The sequence below is a fragment of the Nicotiana tomentosiformis genome, chromosome 4 (assembly GCF_000390325.3).
Source record: "Nicotiana tomentosiformis chromosome 4, ASM39032v3, whole genome shotgun sequence".
In the NCBI taxonomy this organism is placed as follows: domain Eukaryota; kingdom Viridiplantae; phylum Streptophyta; class Magnoliopsida; order Solanales; family Solanaceae; genus Nicotiana; species Nicotiana tomentosiformis.
Window position 1 is genome coordinate 99785151 of NC_090815.1, and position 16653 is coordinate 99801803.

Genomic DNA, 16653 nt, shown 5'->3' on the forward strand with positions numbered 1-16653 from the left:
ACCAACTTAGGTCGATTACTTTTCGAAAAAATTTAAAAAATTATTTTTGCGTCCAGCGAAATTTATTTTTCAAGAAAACAACCAACTTTGGTCAGTTTTTCATTTAAAATAAATTTAAATTAATATTCAAAAAATCGACTAAAGTCGGTCGGTTATTTCGCGCAAAAATATAATTAAAGAGTATAAATAAAATAAAATAAAGTCTTAAAAATGCACCAATAGACTAGTTGTAGAATAGTATCCTGCCACAATACAGACCCCAATTTGATTCCCAAATGATATATTTTTTAATTACATAATTAAAAATACCGACCAACATTTCGGCAATCGATTTTCTCCTTTTTGATGGTGTTTTTTTTTTTTGGGGGGGGGGGTTTAAAAACCAATTAGCGAAAGAATAAAATATGCAGATTTTAATTAAACAAAAGTTAACTGTGCTTAGTGAGGATATTGCCAACAAAAGACTGTTATACCCTTAAGCAACACATGTCCTATTTGCCTGATAGACAAAAACAATTCTTTCGTTAGTTTTGCCTCGTCTATAATACACTTGTATCGTAAATCACGATGATGCTTTGATTTTGAAAAGACAAAAGTAACTCGTGATATCCTAACGCTAATAAAACATGCAATTTTGTCGATTGGTACATTGCTCTCAACGATTACCGCACAGTTTGTCTTTCTTCTTTTTTTCCTTTTTTTTTTTGATTATTCAAGAGACATCCATTGTACGTGTTACACAACTATTTTGTCGAAACTAAAATTAATTCGTTGATTGATACATTCTCTCGATGGTATTTATTAGAGACAGGCCCAGAATTTGAAGGTTAGGAGGTGCGTTTTTGGATTCAATCAAAATCTGCTTTGTGTATAGGATGTCCATTACTAATATATTACTATTTTCTAAAGACATATACTTGTATACATGAAATTTTTGCTAAACGTTACGAATTTCGGTGACCCCTCTCGGTATAGCATATGTCCGCCTCAGATATTCATACAACAAATAACATTAATACCATAAGCTTTTCAGCAATTGCTCATGGTATTAACGCGGGCATCTACAGCGTCCCCCGCTGTGAGGAAAATCCACCCTTTTCCGAGTTTATCTAGAAATTTTGCTGCCTCCAACTTGTTAAGAACTTTCCACCTTGGGTTAGCTATAGCTAACTGCGACAAAAGAAAAGAAAGAAAAGAACAGAGGAGAAAAACGTCATTTCCTTTGTAAAATGATTCTCTTTCCAAATTTTCTTAATTTTTTAAAAAATATGTTAGTACTTCCTTTATTTCCAATTTATGTGGCAGAGTTTGACTCGATATAAAACTTAAGAAAGAATTTTTTTTAAAAAATTTATAATCTTAAATCTACCATGATATTGATGTAGCCATAAAAAAAAATGTCATTAAATATAAAATAATAAACTTAAAGTTAAATTTGTTCCAAAGATAAAAATATATTTTTTTTTAAACCTGCTTTTAAGAAAATAACGCCACAAAAAAATGAAAAGATTGAAATTGTTGACATTGTTCTAGCACATAGTTAGAGAGCAAATGATGAAAGACTAACTTGTATGCCCCGTGTAACCAATTCTCCGTGCAATTCTTCCAATGCAACGATTCCAGATGTATCGACGCTCATTATATCTGCAAAAAATGTGATTAATGTAGCACCCCAAACTTTAGAGGGAGTCCCATATCGGTAAAACACAAGAGAGATGTTGAGTATATAAGTTGACAAGCTTTAGACCCTAATGACGCGTTTTAAACCCGTGAGGGCCTAGGCTCAGCGCGGACAATATCACTAGCGGGTTGGGCTATTACAAATGGGTATCAGAGTCACTCTTGTGTCAGCTTTGCCGATGGTGGGTCAGAGTTCAACTAAGTTTAGGCAATTGTAGGTCAGAGTTCAACTGAGTTTAGGCAAATTCCGGTTAGGCGGAGCAAATCTCAGTGTTGAGTCTAGGCAAACCTCAGCGAGGACGCTGAGTCCATAAGAGGGGGTGTATGTAACATCCCAAACTTTAGACAGAGTCTCACATCAACAAAAAGTCAGAGTTCAACTAAGTTTAGGCAATTGTAGGTCAGAGTTTAACTAAGTTTAGGCAAATTCCGGTTAGGCGGGGCAAATCTCAGTGTTGAGTCTAGGCAAACCTCAGCGAGTAGGCAAACCTCAGCGAGGACGCTGAGTGAGTCCATAAGAGGGGGTGTATGTAACATCCCAAACTTTAGACAGAGTCTCACATCAACAAAAAGTCAGAGTTCAACTAAGTTTAGGCAATTGTAGGTCAGAGTTCAACTAAGTTTAGACAAATTCCGGTTAGGCGGGGCAAATCTCAGTGTTGAGTCTAGGCAAACCTCAGCGAGTAGGCAAACCTCAGCGAGGACGCTGAGTGAGTCCATAAGAGGGGGTGTATGTAACATCCCAAACTTTAGACAGAGTCTCACATCATCAAAACACAAAAACTGGGCCAGGCGCTGTTACAAGTAATGTAGTACGTATTAGAGATGGTAATTTAGGTAATAAAAAGAAACAAGACAACATGTGGATATTATGCAAGTAAAGAAACTTACTCGACATATCTAGTACTAAAACCTGAATCATTTCCTTGGTATGCTCTTCATTTCCATTTGTCGCTGCCGTCAATATCCTTAAATAAGAAAAATTTGCAGGTTTAACAAATTTCAGAATAATTTAATATTTATTTTCATTTTCCTCAATGAGACTTGAATCTGTACCTTTGTCTTATAAAATTAGCATTTGCAAAGCAGAGTGAACTATTGTTGACTCTAATTATCAAGATTCCTGGCATTTCAGTGGCCATAGGAAATTGAGTAATGTCAGAGAAGGTCTCTGTCCCAGGAAGTCTTCCTTGTAGTTGTATACTTGGTCGGATGGTTTCAAGTACTATTTTACCAAATGAGATGCCTACCCGCAATAAACCCAACAAGAGGCATCCACAAAAATAACATCGTCAGGATTTACTCCCTTTATTTTTCGGTGAATTGTTGAAGACATAATTAAATAGTTAATATATTTTCTCCTTCTAACAACTCAAGCGTTCATATGAGACGGTAACATATTTCAATATGGCATATATATGATCATCCAGAAATTTTAGGTTCAAGTCTCACTACCACTCATTATCTTACAAGATGAAATTGCACCAATTATGTTACTACTCCAATCGGACTTTCAAGTTTTCCTGTTAGTTGATTAATAAATATAACTAATATGGAATTGTTAGGTTTATGAGTAGACTTAAATGGTTAAGTAAACCTACTTATAATTGGACCGAGAAATTTGAGATAGATAAGATTTATATTTTTAAAATTTAATATATATGTATAGAAAGTAATTTTTGACATATATATACAGTATAAGTTTTTTAACGAAGAATGTTCAACTGACCACCCTTCTTTCTACGTGGCTACACCACTTAGTATGGCATCAGATGTGATCAATTAAATGCTACCTCATCCCTAAAGCATATGTAAAGTTGTTGTCTCTGTTGGCAATAGTTACTAAAATTGAAAAGAACAGGACAAAGATCACCAAAGAGTGGACATGAGTCTTCTATTTTTGGAATAACTTAGAGCCAAGCAAAGAGCATCACTTAATGTCGTACTGTTGCTAAAAGTGTCCGCCTCCTTCAGATGACTCACAAGACAACCTATTCTTCTAATTATTTGATATTGCACGTCAAAATATCATTTATGTTTTTTTTTCTTTTGTTAATGAAAATTCATACATAATTAGGCCAAGAAGCTGTAAATTAATGAAGTATATGTAGGGACGGATTTAATTACCGCTATTAGAAGGCCAATTTCCACGGAACCAAAGAGTACTCCAAAGAAGATAGCGATGCAAATAATGAAGTCTGTCTTATCCACTTTCCAAATATGATATGCTTCACTAAAATCAATTAATCCTGGAAGTGCTGATATGATAATTGATGCAAGTATAGCCAATGGAGTATAATACAATAGCTTAGTTAACAATTCTAGGGATATGAATACTGTGATTGCCATAACTATGTTTGACACCACAGTTTCACATCCTGCACTGAAATTTACTGCTGTTCTTGAAAATGAACCTGCAACAATGATAATAGTAAAAACTTATCAGTAGCAAAATTAAAGTATAGTACTAAAATGAATAAAAAATTGTCTAAATTGATAGCTTACCAGTTGCTATGTAGCAAGAAGTTAAAGATCCCACAAGGTTCATACATCCCATGGCTGTCATTTCTTTGTTTCCATCAAGATGATAGCCTTTGATTGAAGCGAAAGATCGACCTACAGCAATGGCTTCCTGTTGAGAGCATTTTGGTATAAGGATATTTTCAAAGAGTCAAGTTGTTGGTTTCATCTTGAAGGTCGACTTCATGGTCGATAGGTAAAGCCATCAATCGAGGGTTTGCCATTTGTCGATTTGAAGTTGTAGACCGGTGTGTATTGCATATTTGTATCAAACAACCACTGTTACCCTTAGTCCCACGGTGGGCGCCAAACTGTTTACCCGAAAAATCGGATAACATTAGATTTGTGTATGGTTCTAAGGATATGCGATACAATTTGATATAAATCGTGTTGAGAAATAGAAATAAGTGTATTCTTGATTATGAGAATGAAAATAGTGAGCAAAAAGAACGAATAAGATAAAGTCAATCAAACACAATGGGATCTCTTTCAATATGAGAAGTGATCTTTTTGTTGCTGTCTGTCGTGCCCTTAGCTTACAAGGACCCCCCTTTTATAATAGAGTGTCATTACATTATTTATAACAAAATAATAAAATAAAGCATATAGTGGAGAACCCATAATGTTTTGTCTCTTCCTCGATTCCCGCCAAGATTCTCTCCCTTGGTGCGGTTGCAACGGCTCTTGTCTGTGAGCTCGACACTGGCTCGAACTCGATACTGGTCCGAACTCGATACTGGCCCGAACCCGTTACCGGGTCGGCTCTTCGGTCTTGGCTTGAGCTCGACCTTCGGGGCGGGCGTGGTGCATTTCCGACCTCGAAGCAACGCCTCGGGATCGATAGAATTATCGAGCCGACTTCTCGAGCTGCCTTTGGACTTCGAGGCTCGTTTGTACTGGCTTCGAAGCTTACTCCCAAAATCCTACTCTGGCTTCTTGCCACTCAATCTCGATCGAACGTAAGAAAGCCGAAATCTGTTTTGACCGTATACGTAACTAAACCCAAAAAATTCATTTTACTACTCTTTGTAAGTTCTTTTATTGGTAAATTTGGCTACACAGCTATCCAAATTGACTCAGCACCTCCACAAGTTTAGGTGAGAGCTCGATCGTTAATTCCCTTTCTTAGATGTATAGTGGGTTTACGATATGACAATTTTGTGGAGAATCCTGCTGCTGCTACTGTTATATTGGTTATTTGGTCCCCTACTCAATCTATGATTATATCAGAGTCAAATCGAAGTCTTCCTTTGTATTTTTTTTATCAGTAATATTTCTGGTTATTTTTCCTTGCCTTTCTCTGCCTGTACTTTTCGTTTCTCAGAAATGGATCACTCACTTTACATAGTGCTCCTATAAAGCCATAGATTCTGTATATGGTGGCATGCTAATAACGATCCATACTACTGCCAACCTTCATGTGCAGGCCTAACATTTCCTTGTCCTTGTGAAACTTAATTGAAATTTGAAAGCTCCATTTTTGGAAAGTCAAATTATACTGGTGTTCAGATAACTCCAATATAATCTCCTTCAGTCCAAATGTGCACTGTTCCCTCTCCTTCTTGCATAATCACCTAACATGTGTAATGCACTACTGTCTACTTACCAGCGCTGGTTTCCTACCACAGGATTTGTACAGTTTTCTTGATGAAATGCTTGTTAAAAACTATTGAGTCGGGTCCACCCATAAGGGTGCTAATTAGTCCATTAGTTTGTTCTCCTAAATATTACTTATAACCTATAAATACACTATCATGTATGTAGAAAAAGAAGGTTTTCCTAACGTTTCTTACTATCGAGAAATAAAGACGGTTAGGGTTGAATTTGCCTTGAAAACCAAGGAATTCTTTCGCTTTATGATAATTCTTACTGACGGGTAACTCAAGTTATGGGTGTTGCAGATCCGCTTCCACAAGGAGAAACCTATAAATCACCTAACTAGTATTTTTCAATTAAATACTTCAAAAATGTTTGAAATTGTTTTCAGAACAGAACTTTTCTGAAAAAAGTCATTTTAAATGATAAAAAAATAAGCTTTGTAACCCAAATAAGCCCCCCACCCCCAACCAACACCATCTACTGGATAGCCCAGCTGCATTGTATCTATCTACTGTTTATATATTTATCAATCTTTACTACTCACCACGCCAAAGGATGTGGGGCAACGAACTGTTCTTCCCTTAACCAGAGGTCTCGGTTCGAGCCCTGGGTAAAATTCTTGGTAGGGAACACTTCCATCCGAATGGGGCCCTACGCGGCGCGAATTTGGATATAGTCGACCTCCAATGCGGATACCGAACGGGAAACCAAAAAAAATCTTTACTACTCAAACTTTTCATCAAGCACTATATATCCAATTTATTACCGTTGTTATCGATCTTCGTAGAAAAATGCAAAATATATTTTTCACTCAAGAAAAAACTTATCAATCACACCTCTTTGTACATCAACAAGCATGAACAACATTAGATTTTTAACAATTGCTATTTGCTTAGACAGCCATTTTGCTATTTAAGCAACCATCTACAGCGTCACCCACGGTGAGAAAAATCCATCCTTTCCCAATTTTATCCAATAATTTTGCTGCTTTCAACTTGTTAATCACTTTCCAACTTGGGCTAGCTATACCTAACTGCAAAAAAAGGAAAAGGGGAAAAGAAAAAACGTCATTTTTATTAGTATAAATTACTATGCACTTAATATATTCTGGCACATAATTAGAAGGCAAAATAAAATATTAGAGCCTGACTTGTATGCCCTGGGAAACCAGTTCTCTGTGCAACTCTTCCAATGCCACGATTCCTGATGTATCCACATTCATTACATCTGCAAAGAATGTAATTGATGTTGTATTAGAGAGGTAGGATTAAAAATTAAAAATTACACTGAATTTTTTCTCGCGTATCTAATTATATATATATATATATATATATATATATATATCCTTTATTTTGGTTTAAGAACTACAAAAATCTCATCTTTTAATCTAGTGGTTAAAGGAGGTGTCAATTTAAATACTAGACTATGTAACCCGCCTAATCTATCCAAAGTTAGGTTGAGTAATTATGTTACTATGTTATAACTTGTTACTTAACTTGACCTAACTAAACTTTTGAATTGGGTCGTTTACTAATTTATTGATTCAACATGCTTAACCCTCAAACTTGAATCAAGCAGTTCACCTAACACCACTAGTGTAAACTTTAAGTGCTTTTTACCATTTCTGTAATTTCTAGTATTTCTATGACAAAGTCCCTCTCAATTCCTCACATTAGTGAAGTACAGAGAATTACATAATCAAATAAATGAAAGGGAAAACTTTAACAAGTAATGAAAGGACAAATTAAAAATATACTCTTCGTCCAAGATATGTCAGTACTTTTCACATTTCGAGAGTTAAATGAGCTGTTTCTTGATCATGATTTTTTCATATACCTTTTAAATATTATAAATTTTAAATTATTGTGACTTATAATATTTTTTATGTAGTTTTTAAATATACAAATGATAAGTTATGCTATTATGAGTTTTGATGATTTGCCAAACTTTACTGTGGAACCAGATAGGAACCTGATGCGACCAGTTCCTTTGCGCATGTTGTGATATGTTTCGATGACTGGTCAAACGTTCTCGAGGAACCAAATAAGGGAACATATATGATCAGTTCTCCGACTGTCGTACAATCAACCCTACATCTGTAAAAATTGTTTCACTGTACCGACTGGCAGCAGTGCAGCCAAACCAAAGTTCTATTGTCTCTATCTATTCTCACATGCTCTCTCATATATATAGAACATGATACAAGGTTTGACCCAACACTTGACAGTCCGAAAGTCCTATCATCTCAAATGTTAGCTGCCACTATTTTCTCTAGGTGCACTCAAGAACAAAGTTGCTACAAACCAAGGACCAGATCCCAACACTAAAGATATCTTGAGTTCTTAAGTTTGTTGAGTCTTTGTCTTTTGTTCTTTACTTGTAAACCTATACGGCTTTCAAGAAGTATTTTGGAGGACATCATTTAACTTGCTTTGGTTGTGTTGACTAGAGAGTTAGCCAACGAGTGTTGCTTTGTAATGGATTTGTTACAAAGGACTTACAATAGAGTTATTGTAAGATGTGGGGGATTAAGAGTTTAATTCCTAGATTGCAATAGGTTGTAATTTGAAGTTTGCTCAGTTTAGTGGAGTTGAAATCCTACTGGGGTAGGTCATCCTTTTTAATCTCTTGAGCATGGAGTTTTTCACATAAATATTGTGTGTTCTTTACTTTCTGTCTATTTACTGTGGAAACATATAGAAAACCTGGTGCTCTATACTGTTTGGTGGACTCCTAGTTTCTATCAATAAATGTTAATTAAAAACCTAATAATTTTATGTCCGAATTTATGGTCAGAGTTAAAAAATTTGACTTTCGAAATCCGAAAAGTATCATCCTTTTTGGAACAGATGGAATATTAATATAAAATTTGTTCTATAAATATTAAAACCAAAAATAAAATAAAAAAGAACAATACTGGATCTAGTGCAAGTAGTAATCCTTACTGGACATATCGAGCACCAAGACATTAACCTTCTCCTTGGTGTGCCCTTCACTTGTGTGTTTGACCAACCTCAATACCCTTTAAAAAAGAAAGGAAAATTACAGATAAATATTGAACAAAATATTTAGAGTTATTTACTTTTTATTTTCAATTTCCTCCATAAAATTTTAAGTTGTACCTTTGTCTTATGAAATTAGCATTTGCAAAGCAGAGTGAAGCATTGTTGACTCTAATTATCAAGATTCCTGGAGTTTCAGCGGCCACGGGAAATTGAGTAATGTCACAGAAGGTGTATGTTCCAGGAAGTCTGCCTTGTAGTTCTACACTTGGTCGAATTGTATCAACTATTATTTTACCAAATGAGATGCCAACCTGCAATAAATCCAACAGAGATATCAGCGACAAAATATTGTTAGGTGATTTTTTTACTTTTTTTTCTTGGTACGAAGGATAAGGGATAATTAATTCTGGGATTACATTTGAGGTGAATTTATCCTACAGATAAAATCGCGGTATAACTAATCCCGGGATAACTTATCCCGGAATTGTAGTGCTATTTTTATCCCTATAGGAAGGTGGGATAACAATTTCCTGATAACTAATCCCGAAATAACTTGTTTCCCAACCAAACAACCCTTTAGGGTGCGAAAGGGAAAGAGCATCCCTAGTATCAACCGTCACTAATATAATCAAACTCCATTATAAAAAATAAGAAAATAAAAAGAAACAAAAATGACTCACATTACTATCTATTTCTTCTAATTATCCGAGTCCGAAACAAGTTGATATAAGCTATAAGAATCATTTTATGCATCTATTTATTTTAGATGAAATTCATATAACTAGCCAAGAAGCTGTAAATTAGGCATATAGATGTAGGGACTGATTTAGTTACCGCTATTAGAAGACCAATTTCCACTGAGCCAAAGAGTACTCCAAAGAAGGTAGCAATGCAAATAATGAAGTCTGTCTTATCCACTTTCCAAATATGGCATGCTTCATTAATGTCAATTAATCCTGGAAGTGCTGATATGATAATTGATGCAAGTATAGCCAATGGAGTATAATACAATAGCTTAGTTAACAACTCTAGGGATATGAGTACTGTGATTGCCATAACTATGTTTGACACCACAGTTTCACATCCTGCACTGAAATTTACTGCTGTTCTTGAAAATGAACCTTCAACAATGATAATAGTAAAAACTTATCAGTTGCAAAATTAAAGTATAGTACTAAAATGAATAAAAAATTGTCTAATTGATAGCTTACCAGTTGCTATGTAGCAAGAAGTTAAAGATCCCACAACGTTCATACATCCCATGGCTGTCATTTCTTTGTTTCCATCAAGATGATAGCCTTTGATTGAAGCGAAAGATCGGCCTACAGCAATGGCTTCCTGTTGACAGCATTTTGGTATAAGGATATTTTCATCTAAGTTGAGAAGTATTGGATGGAAGACAGAAACAAAGATTAGAGACAGACAGTAAGAGCGACGATAGCACAAATTAGTCCAATTTTCGCGACTTCTCCAATGTGTGGATCCTTGAACTGTAATTGATGAACTGAACTTGGAGGGAGACCCCCTTTGAAGTGTTTTACAATCTTGACTCCATGTTGATCAGCTTTGGATAGATAAACTATCAAAGTCGATAGTATAACCGATACAAGAGGAGCCATTGCTGGTAGCCAGAACATTTTCTTGTTCCTTTTCCCCTGTAGTTTTTCAAGTTCCCAAGAGATGAATAAAATGCAGGACACAGCTACCGTATAATAAGATAAAAAGATGATTAAAAATAAAATAAAGAAGTAGCTACTTACAATGAACCTGGTAATTAGGATGAAGACGAGGAACGAGCAGCCAAGTATAAAATTCAGAGGAAACCACTAAAAAGGTGCAAAAGGAAAATTTTAGTAAGCCAAGAGTAAGATAAAAAAGTGCAACAGATAAGAGAAAGAGGAGAATAGTTTCCAAATAAAGAAGATGCTCACTGGCTCATTATGGAATGATTTGAAAACAGCTACCAAAACAGACACCACATCAGTTTGGGTTGTGAAATGGTTGATTCCAAGCAAACCCTTTAACTGTTGGAGGCCTATTACAATGGCTGCGCCTCCCATGAATCCAACTATTGCAGCATGTGAAAGAAAATCCACTAGAAATCCCAACCTGATAATTAAGTACTGTAAATTAACAACCATATTCCAGGAGAGACAGAGCTACTTTTACAATCCTTTCCAAGTTTTATAATAATATTTTTTTTTTAAAAGACAAAAGAAATTTGTTACTCCGGCATATTTGGACTACAAGTTCGAAGGATACTTTTGGTACGTGCCAAAAGCATGTATTTCTTTCTTACATATAAAATAAAATGAAAGGAGTACCTGAATAGACCAAAAACAGCCTGAAATGCACCGGTGAAGAATGTGGCAGTGAATACAAGATTCCTGTAAGCAATAGGATCAACAGCAGGGTCTACAAGTTTGGGAACCATAGCAAAAAGCAGTAGTGATACAACAGCAACAGGGCCAATGGCTATTTCTCGCGAACTCCCCATCATAGCATATATCAATGGTGGAACAACACTTGTGTCTGAAACAAAAAGAGAAAAGCACACATAAACTAAGACCAACAAGAAACAGAGATGAGCCAAAGATATATAACTGGTATTGGAACTTACATAAGCCATATTGAGGATCAAGTTTTGCAAGATTAGCATATCCAATACTCTGTAAGAAGTTTAATATTTTAAGCCATATTATTAAGTAACAGAAATGTAAGAAGCATCGTTTTAATCACCTGAGGTATGCAGAGACTGGCAAGAGTTAAGCCAGCCATTAAGTCATGCTTGAACTTTGTAGCTTTATAATTTCTTCCCCATTTAAGAATTGGAAATAAGCCTTGCATGAATGAGAAGAAAGCTCCTTTTCTTGATTGTTTTGTGGTCTTTCCGTGGGGCAAAACAGTTTCTTTTACTGTATTAATGAATTCATGGCAAAGGCTTGGTGGATTAGGAGAAGTCAGTAACCACTGAGTCCTCTCCTTCCTTGCAGTATCAGTACTAGCTGCATCAAGCTGCTGCAGCTCAATGCTGAAGCTCTCATTAGCTAGTGATTCCATTTGTTTCTTCAAGTGTTTGGGTTAACTCTGGAGTTAAACTCTTCTCCTCTCATAATCCAGATGAAGTATAAATACTAGTCCTATTAGACAATATATGTGTCCCACATGGATTTTTTTCTTTTTTGGTAAGAGGGAAAACCGCTCAACCCAGAAGGCATTGAGAGGGAATCGATCTCAAGTCATCCGCATAAATAACCACCCTCCAACCCAACTGGGCAACCCATGGATTATGGAAGGATTCTTAAGGAGGTCTATAATGGACCTAGGCTAGGCTACACCCGATTCTTTATTTTTGTTTGGAGGCTCAAACTTTTTTACTTAATATGAGAGTCAAATATTTTTTTTGGACAATTCCCATAAAAACCCGCAGCCACTACCCCTTCGGGTGCGCATTGGGTAACATGTTCACTGTGTAATAGCTCGCAAATCACACAGGAGATGTAAATCGTAGGCAACCCCGTGCGAAGAGCTCTGACTGAGAAGGCTGCTGGTGACGGAGATCTCAGGTTTCTCATATGGAAAATAACTCACCCAACCCTTACAAGCATGAGAGTCAAATATGGATAAGTTAATTTGCTAGCATTTTTACTCCAAACACTTTGTATGAATCCACTCTTGCTTCTCTTAATTCAACTCATCGAGCTAATAACTCTATCTAGGTACTTCTTAGCTTGTATAGCCCAAATTTATGTTCCAGGATCATTCATTAGTCATTAGCATGTTGAATATATAATTACTTTAGATTTTCCAAAGAAAGACAAAAAAACCCAAAGCAAAAATTAAAGTTCAAAACAAAAAAGGAAGTATTTACAAATATGGACTTATTCACTTATCGTCTTAAGATTTTCAATTGGAAGCTCAGATAACACAATATACCTCTTAAGTCCACCATTGATAAAGACATTATTATAGTGCGTATTATTATCATGCGACTATGTTATCGAGTTGACGGAAAAGAAAGACTCAACAATTAGGTGAGTCATCTAGTACTGTGGTATATATAATAAAATATTATTATTATTATAATCACTATTGTTATTATTATTATTATTATTGTTGTCGCTATTGAACGATATATATATATATATATATATATATATATATATATATATATATATATAGCACTCCAAGAAGCAAAATGAAAAATCGTTTGTGAGAGTACTCAGAAAAGCAAGCAGCGAAAGCACCCCTGGTGGCCAACTCTCCATCTTTCTATGAACCAATGGGCCTCCATCCTCAGATTCCATTACTGTATCTAACAGTCCGAATAAATAATATGGCAAAGCATATGTACGTTGGAGTTATAATTCAGAGTACTGATGAACATAGCCCAGACAGAATTTAGTGGGCAGGGTCCAAGAATATTCTAGCTTGACAATAACATGCCCTAAGTTTGTGCGATGGTACGATCTTTTTGTTGTAAATTGAGTTCTGATGATTAACAAATATGTAATTTGGTTATGTAGGTGTGGTAAATTTGAGACCCTGTTTTTGCTAACTGGTTCTTGTACCACGTCCAGCATGAAATTCACTTTACGGATCGTTTTTCAATTATAATGAGCTGACAACAGCGTATATTTGTGGAAAATCTTGGCAATTCTTAAATACTTAATCATAGGCAAGTTTATAAGGAAATAAAGTCCATATGGGAAATAATAAAATCAAGAAGATCTTTATTCCTTTATTCTCGGGGTTAGAAGATTTTTCGGGATTATCTCTTAATTAACCTTACTGTTAACTGTATTGCTATATATGTATAACGTTTGACATATTGCAGTTATATGCACCTACACCGAAAGCTTTGAAAGAACATACACGCAAGCAAAAACAATCGGAAGAGCAACAGAAAGATAAACTCAAGAACCATGTTCCATGGAGTCAAGTCCAGTTTAAGTTGTCTTGATCTTATAGTTGGTGTTTTGAATTGTAACCTTACTCTGCATTTTCTAGAAGTACTTTTGTAAGGAAGGAATTAGTTTAGAGTTAGTAGTTACAATCATCTAATTTGCAGACTGTTAAGTGATTAGAGTTAGTCTCTTAGCTTATAATATAAAAGAATTTTTGTAACATGATACTGCTCATTGTTTTTAGTGAAGTTTGTGAGGAAAATCCTAGAGATGGATCTTGCTTTTTATTCCCTTGAGCAAGGAAGTTTTCTGTGTAAAAATTCATGTCTTCTTATTTTTTGCACTTATTTATTGTAGAACCAGTTGAGAACCTGGTTCTAGATATGACGTTAGAATTTCCGATATAAAATTTTAATAGATCAATACACTATTCATTTCTCCCCCTTGTGGTGTACTAAACTAACACTTTCCGTCTCAGATATTTAACTGCCGTTTATCCCAAATTTTGCAAAAATTGACTTTCCAGTTTTTAAGTTTGGCAAAAGCCGTTTATTTGATCATGTTTTTCAAGAAGTAAATCTTTTTGAAATGTCTAACCTCAACTTTTTTAATCTTGCAAAAACTAAAAGCGACCTTAGTTGTTAAATCTTGCAAAATCTGTATCAATTAAACAAACCGTTTTTATAAGAACTTAATTATAGCTAATTAAAAGAAGCTTTTGAAACTCATTTTAGCAAAAATTGAAACTAATGCGATTCGAGTGTTGTGAACTGTCAAGTAAAAGAGGGAGCTGAGAAGATGAAGATAAGGTTTCGGAATTAGATGCCCATTAAACCAAGTTTCAATTTCAACCGTCCATATATATAAGGGGCGGAGCCAGCCTTATAGCCGGTGCCGGCCCAAGGGGAGGCAGTTAAAGCAATTGATTTAGGCCCCCTAATTGAAGGTCCCAATTTTCAGTATTAGTTAATTTTATATTATTATAACAAAGATATTAGCTTTATGTTTTTTTCTTTTTGGATATAGAATTTATTTAGAAAAAATAGAGGTTATTTAGATAAATACTTGAATTTCATAATAAACATACAATATCGCAAAATAACAGTTTAATGATGACATTGATAATAAAAAAATAAAAACAAAATCTCTTGTAATTATCTTTTTAAGTAAATTATTTCTTATAAAGAGTATATCAAGTCATTTTTTTTAATCAAATAAACTTGAACTCTTACAAATGTATAAAATTATTTAAAATATACTTTAGTAGTATAAAATTACGATCATTAGATGTTGAGAACTTATAAAAATGTTTTCTTAACCGCAGATATTTCTTATTAAAAATATTTGAAACCTTGGTGAGTAGAGTTACTAGATATCTTCGATGGTGAAATCTAGCAGGTAACCGAGTGAAGGGCCAAAATACATACAAAACGGTCCATAAAACTATTATTAATAACAAAAAAAAAATCATAAATATATATAATTTTATTAAATAAAATTTGGGCCTCTTCTTAAAGTTCGGCTTTAGGCCACCAATTTCGTTGAGCCGCTCTACTTATAGCTACGGGTTTGACGGTCCAGAACCCATAAACTAAACACCCCAACTCCGTCTCTGTCCATATAAAGTATCCATGTATTTCTAGACATCTTAGAAAGAGATCAGCACCGCGCAAAGAACATGACATGGTAATAACAAATTATATACTCATGTGCATGTTTTACATGCTCAAAGGAGAAATTCGAGTTACTCATGAGTCATGATTATGGTCAATTCATGTCAATCTGCAGCGACGGTACTTGCAGAAAAGTATAGAATAGCACCTCCACAACAAAAGTATAGGCGTGAGCTAATTCCCTTTCTCACAACATAGTGGCTAGTTGACTGCTACTCTTATATTGGTTATTTGGTCCCCCATTCAATTATTGTCGTCGGATATATGATTAAATCAAAACAGTCGTCGTCTTTCATTGTATTCTTTCGATCAGTAATTGTTTCTGGTTATTTTTCGCTGTGTTTTCTCTGCCTATACTTTTCGTTTCTCAGAAATGGATCACTCACTTTACATAGTGCTCTTTAAAGCCATTATATTCTCTATATGGTGGCTTGTTAACGACCTAAAATTGCTATTGCCGACCTCCATGTGCAGGCCTTACATTTCGTGTCGTGGACCCCATAAAACCTGATGAAACTAAAATTCGAAAACTCTATTTTTGGAAAGTCAAGTTAATACTGGTGTTTTGGATAAGTCCAATATAATCTCCTTCAGTCAAAATGTGCACTGTTCCCCGCCCGCAGCATACATATATAATCACCTAACATATGTAATGCACTACTGAGTGGTCCATTTCCCTACCATCTTCGCTTTTTCCATAGGATTTGGATAGTTCCTTCAAATACTTCTTGAAAAGTCAATAATTGTGTTTGAGCTGGACGGTGTCTAGAAATTAAACAATAAAAAGTGTATTATATATATACTAGCCTTATAGTACGCGCTTTGTGCGTGTATCTATATTAATGAATATATAATATAAAAAATTACAACAATATTTTTGAATAATGTATTTGAGTTATAAAATAAATTATATTATAAAATATAAATTTTAGAAAATGATAGAATATTGATCCCAATTAGCTAGATTGTCTCATGTGAAATTTATTTGTGTAGGGTAAAAATGTCGATCAATACTTCATGAAGGGCACCATTTTAGAATACACGCTTTGCGTGTCTACCCATATCTCACATTCAATTCTTTTGTGTCGTTTTGAAAGTATTTGTTGGATTTGATGTTGAGCTAAAGAGTATCATAATTATGAATTGAGTTAGTTTATATCTAATTATAGTATTTAGTAAAATTTGTATTTACATTTTAGTACATAAATTATTCCTAATGAGAGTTGCACCTTGGACCTAGATTATTCCTAATGTAATTATTTTTTTAAT

The 16653-nt window shown here is 34.7% G+C and overlaps 2 protein-coding genes and 1 long non-coding RNA gene across 3 annotated transcripts; 1 reads left to right on the plus strand and 2 right to left on the minus strand.

Moving 5' to 3' along the window:
- Positions 1-836: 836 nt before the first annotated feature.
- On the minus strand, positions 837-2978 carry LOC108942768 (low affinity sulfate transporter 3-like). The gene is made up of 3 exons (XM_070200061.1): positions 2572-2978; positions 1568-1644; positions 837-1170 (listed from the first exon to the last, which is right to left on the minus strand). The coding sequence occupies exons 1-3, from the start codon at positions 2600-2602 to the stop codon at positions 1030-1032; spliced, it is 249 nt and encodes an 82-aa protein (XP_070056162.1). The 5' UTR covers positions 2603-2978; the 3' UTR covers positions 837-1029.
- Positions 2979-6532: 3554 nt separating this feature from the next.
- On the minus strand, positions 6533-11937 carry LOC104090102 (low affinity sulfate transporter 3-like). The gene is made up of 12 exons (XM_009595145.4): positions 11544-11937; positions 11425-11473; positions 11129-11336; positions 10736-10913; positions 10565-10630; positions 10229-10459; positions 10016-10142; positions 9639-9925; positions 8922-9115; positions 8745-8821; positions 6950-7026; positions 6533-6832 (listed from the first exon to the last, which is right to left on the minus strand). Exons 1-12 carry the CDS (start codon positions 11862-11864, stop codon positions 6692-6694), a joined length of 1956 nt encoding a protein of 651 aa, XP_009593440.1. The 5' UTR covers positions 11865-11937; the 3' UTR covers positions 6533-6691.
- Positions 11938-13026: 1089 nt separating this feature from the next.
- Positions 13027-13998, plus strand: LOC117275212 (uncharacterized). The gene is made up of 2 exons (XR_004505375.2): positions 13027-13267; positions 13642-13998. It is a non-coding gene; the product is annotated as an uncharacterized lncRNA (long non-coding RNA).
- The last annotated feature ends 2655 nt before the right edge of the window (positions 13999-16653 follow it).

Excerpts from the sequence above, each read along its gene's own strand:
- LOC108942768 (XM_070200061.1), bottom strand. The coding sequence starts at position 2,602 with ATGATTCAGGTTTTAGTACTAGATATGTCGA. Across the intron at positions 1,645-2,571 it reads TTTAGTACTAGATATGTCGA|ATATAATGAGCGTCGATACA; the intron begins GTAAGTTTCTTT and ends CATTTTTTGCAG. Across the intron at positions 1,171-1,567 it reads TGGTTACACGGGGCATACAA|TTAGCTATAGCTAACCCAAG; the intron begins GTTAGTCTTTCA and ends CTTTTGTCGCAG.
- LOC104090102 (XM_009595145.4), bottom strand. The coding sequence starts at position 11,864 with ATGGAATCACTAGCTAATGAGAGCTTCAGCATTGAGCTGCAGCAGCTT. Across the intron at positions 10,460-10,564 it reads TCCTAATTACCAGGTTCATT|GGGAAAAGGAACAAGAAAAT; the intron begins GTAAGTAGCTAC and ends GAAAAACTACAG. Across the intron at positions 9,926-10,015 it reads TTCTTGCTACATAGCAACTG|GTTCATTTTCAAGAACAGCA; the intron begins GTAAGCTATCAA and ends TCATTGTTGAAG.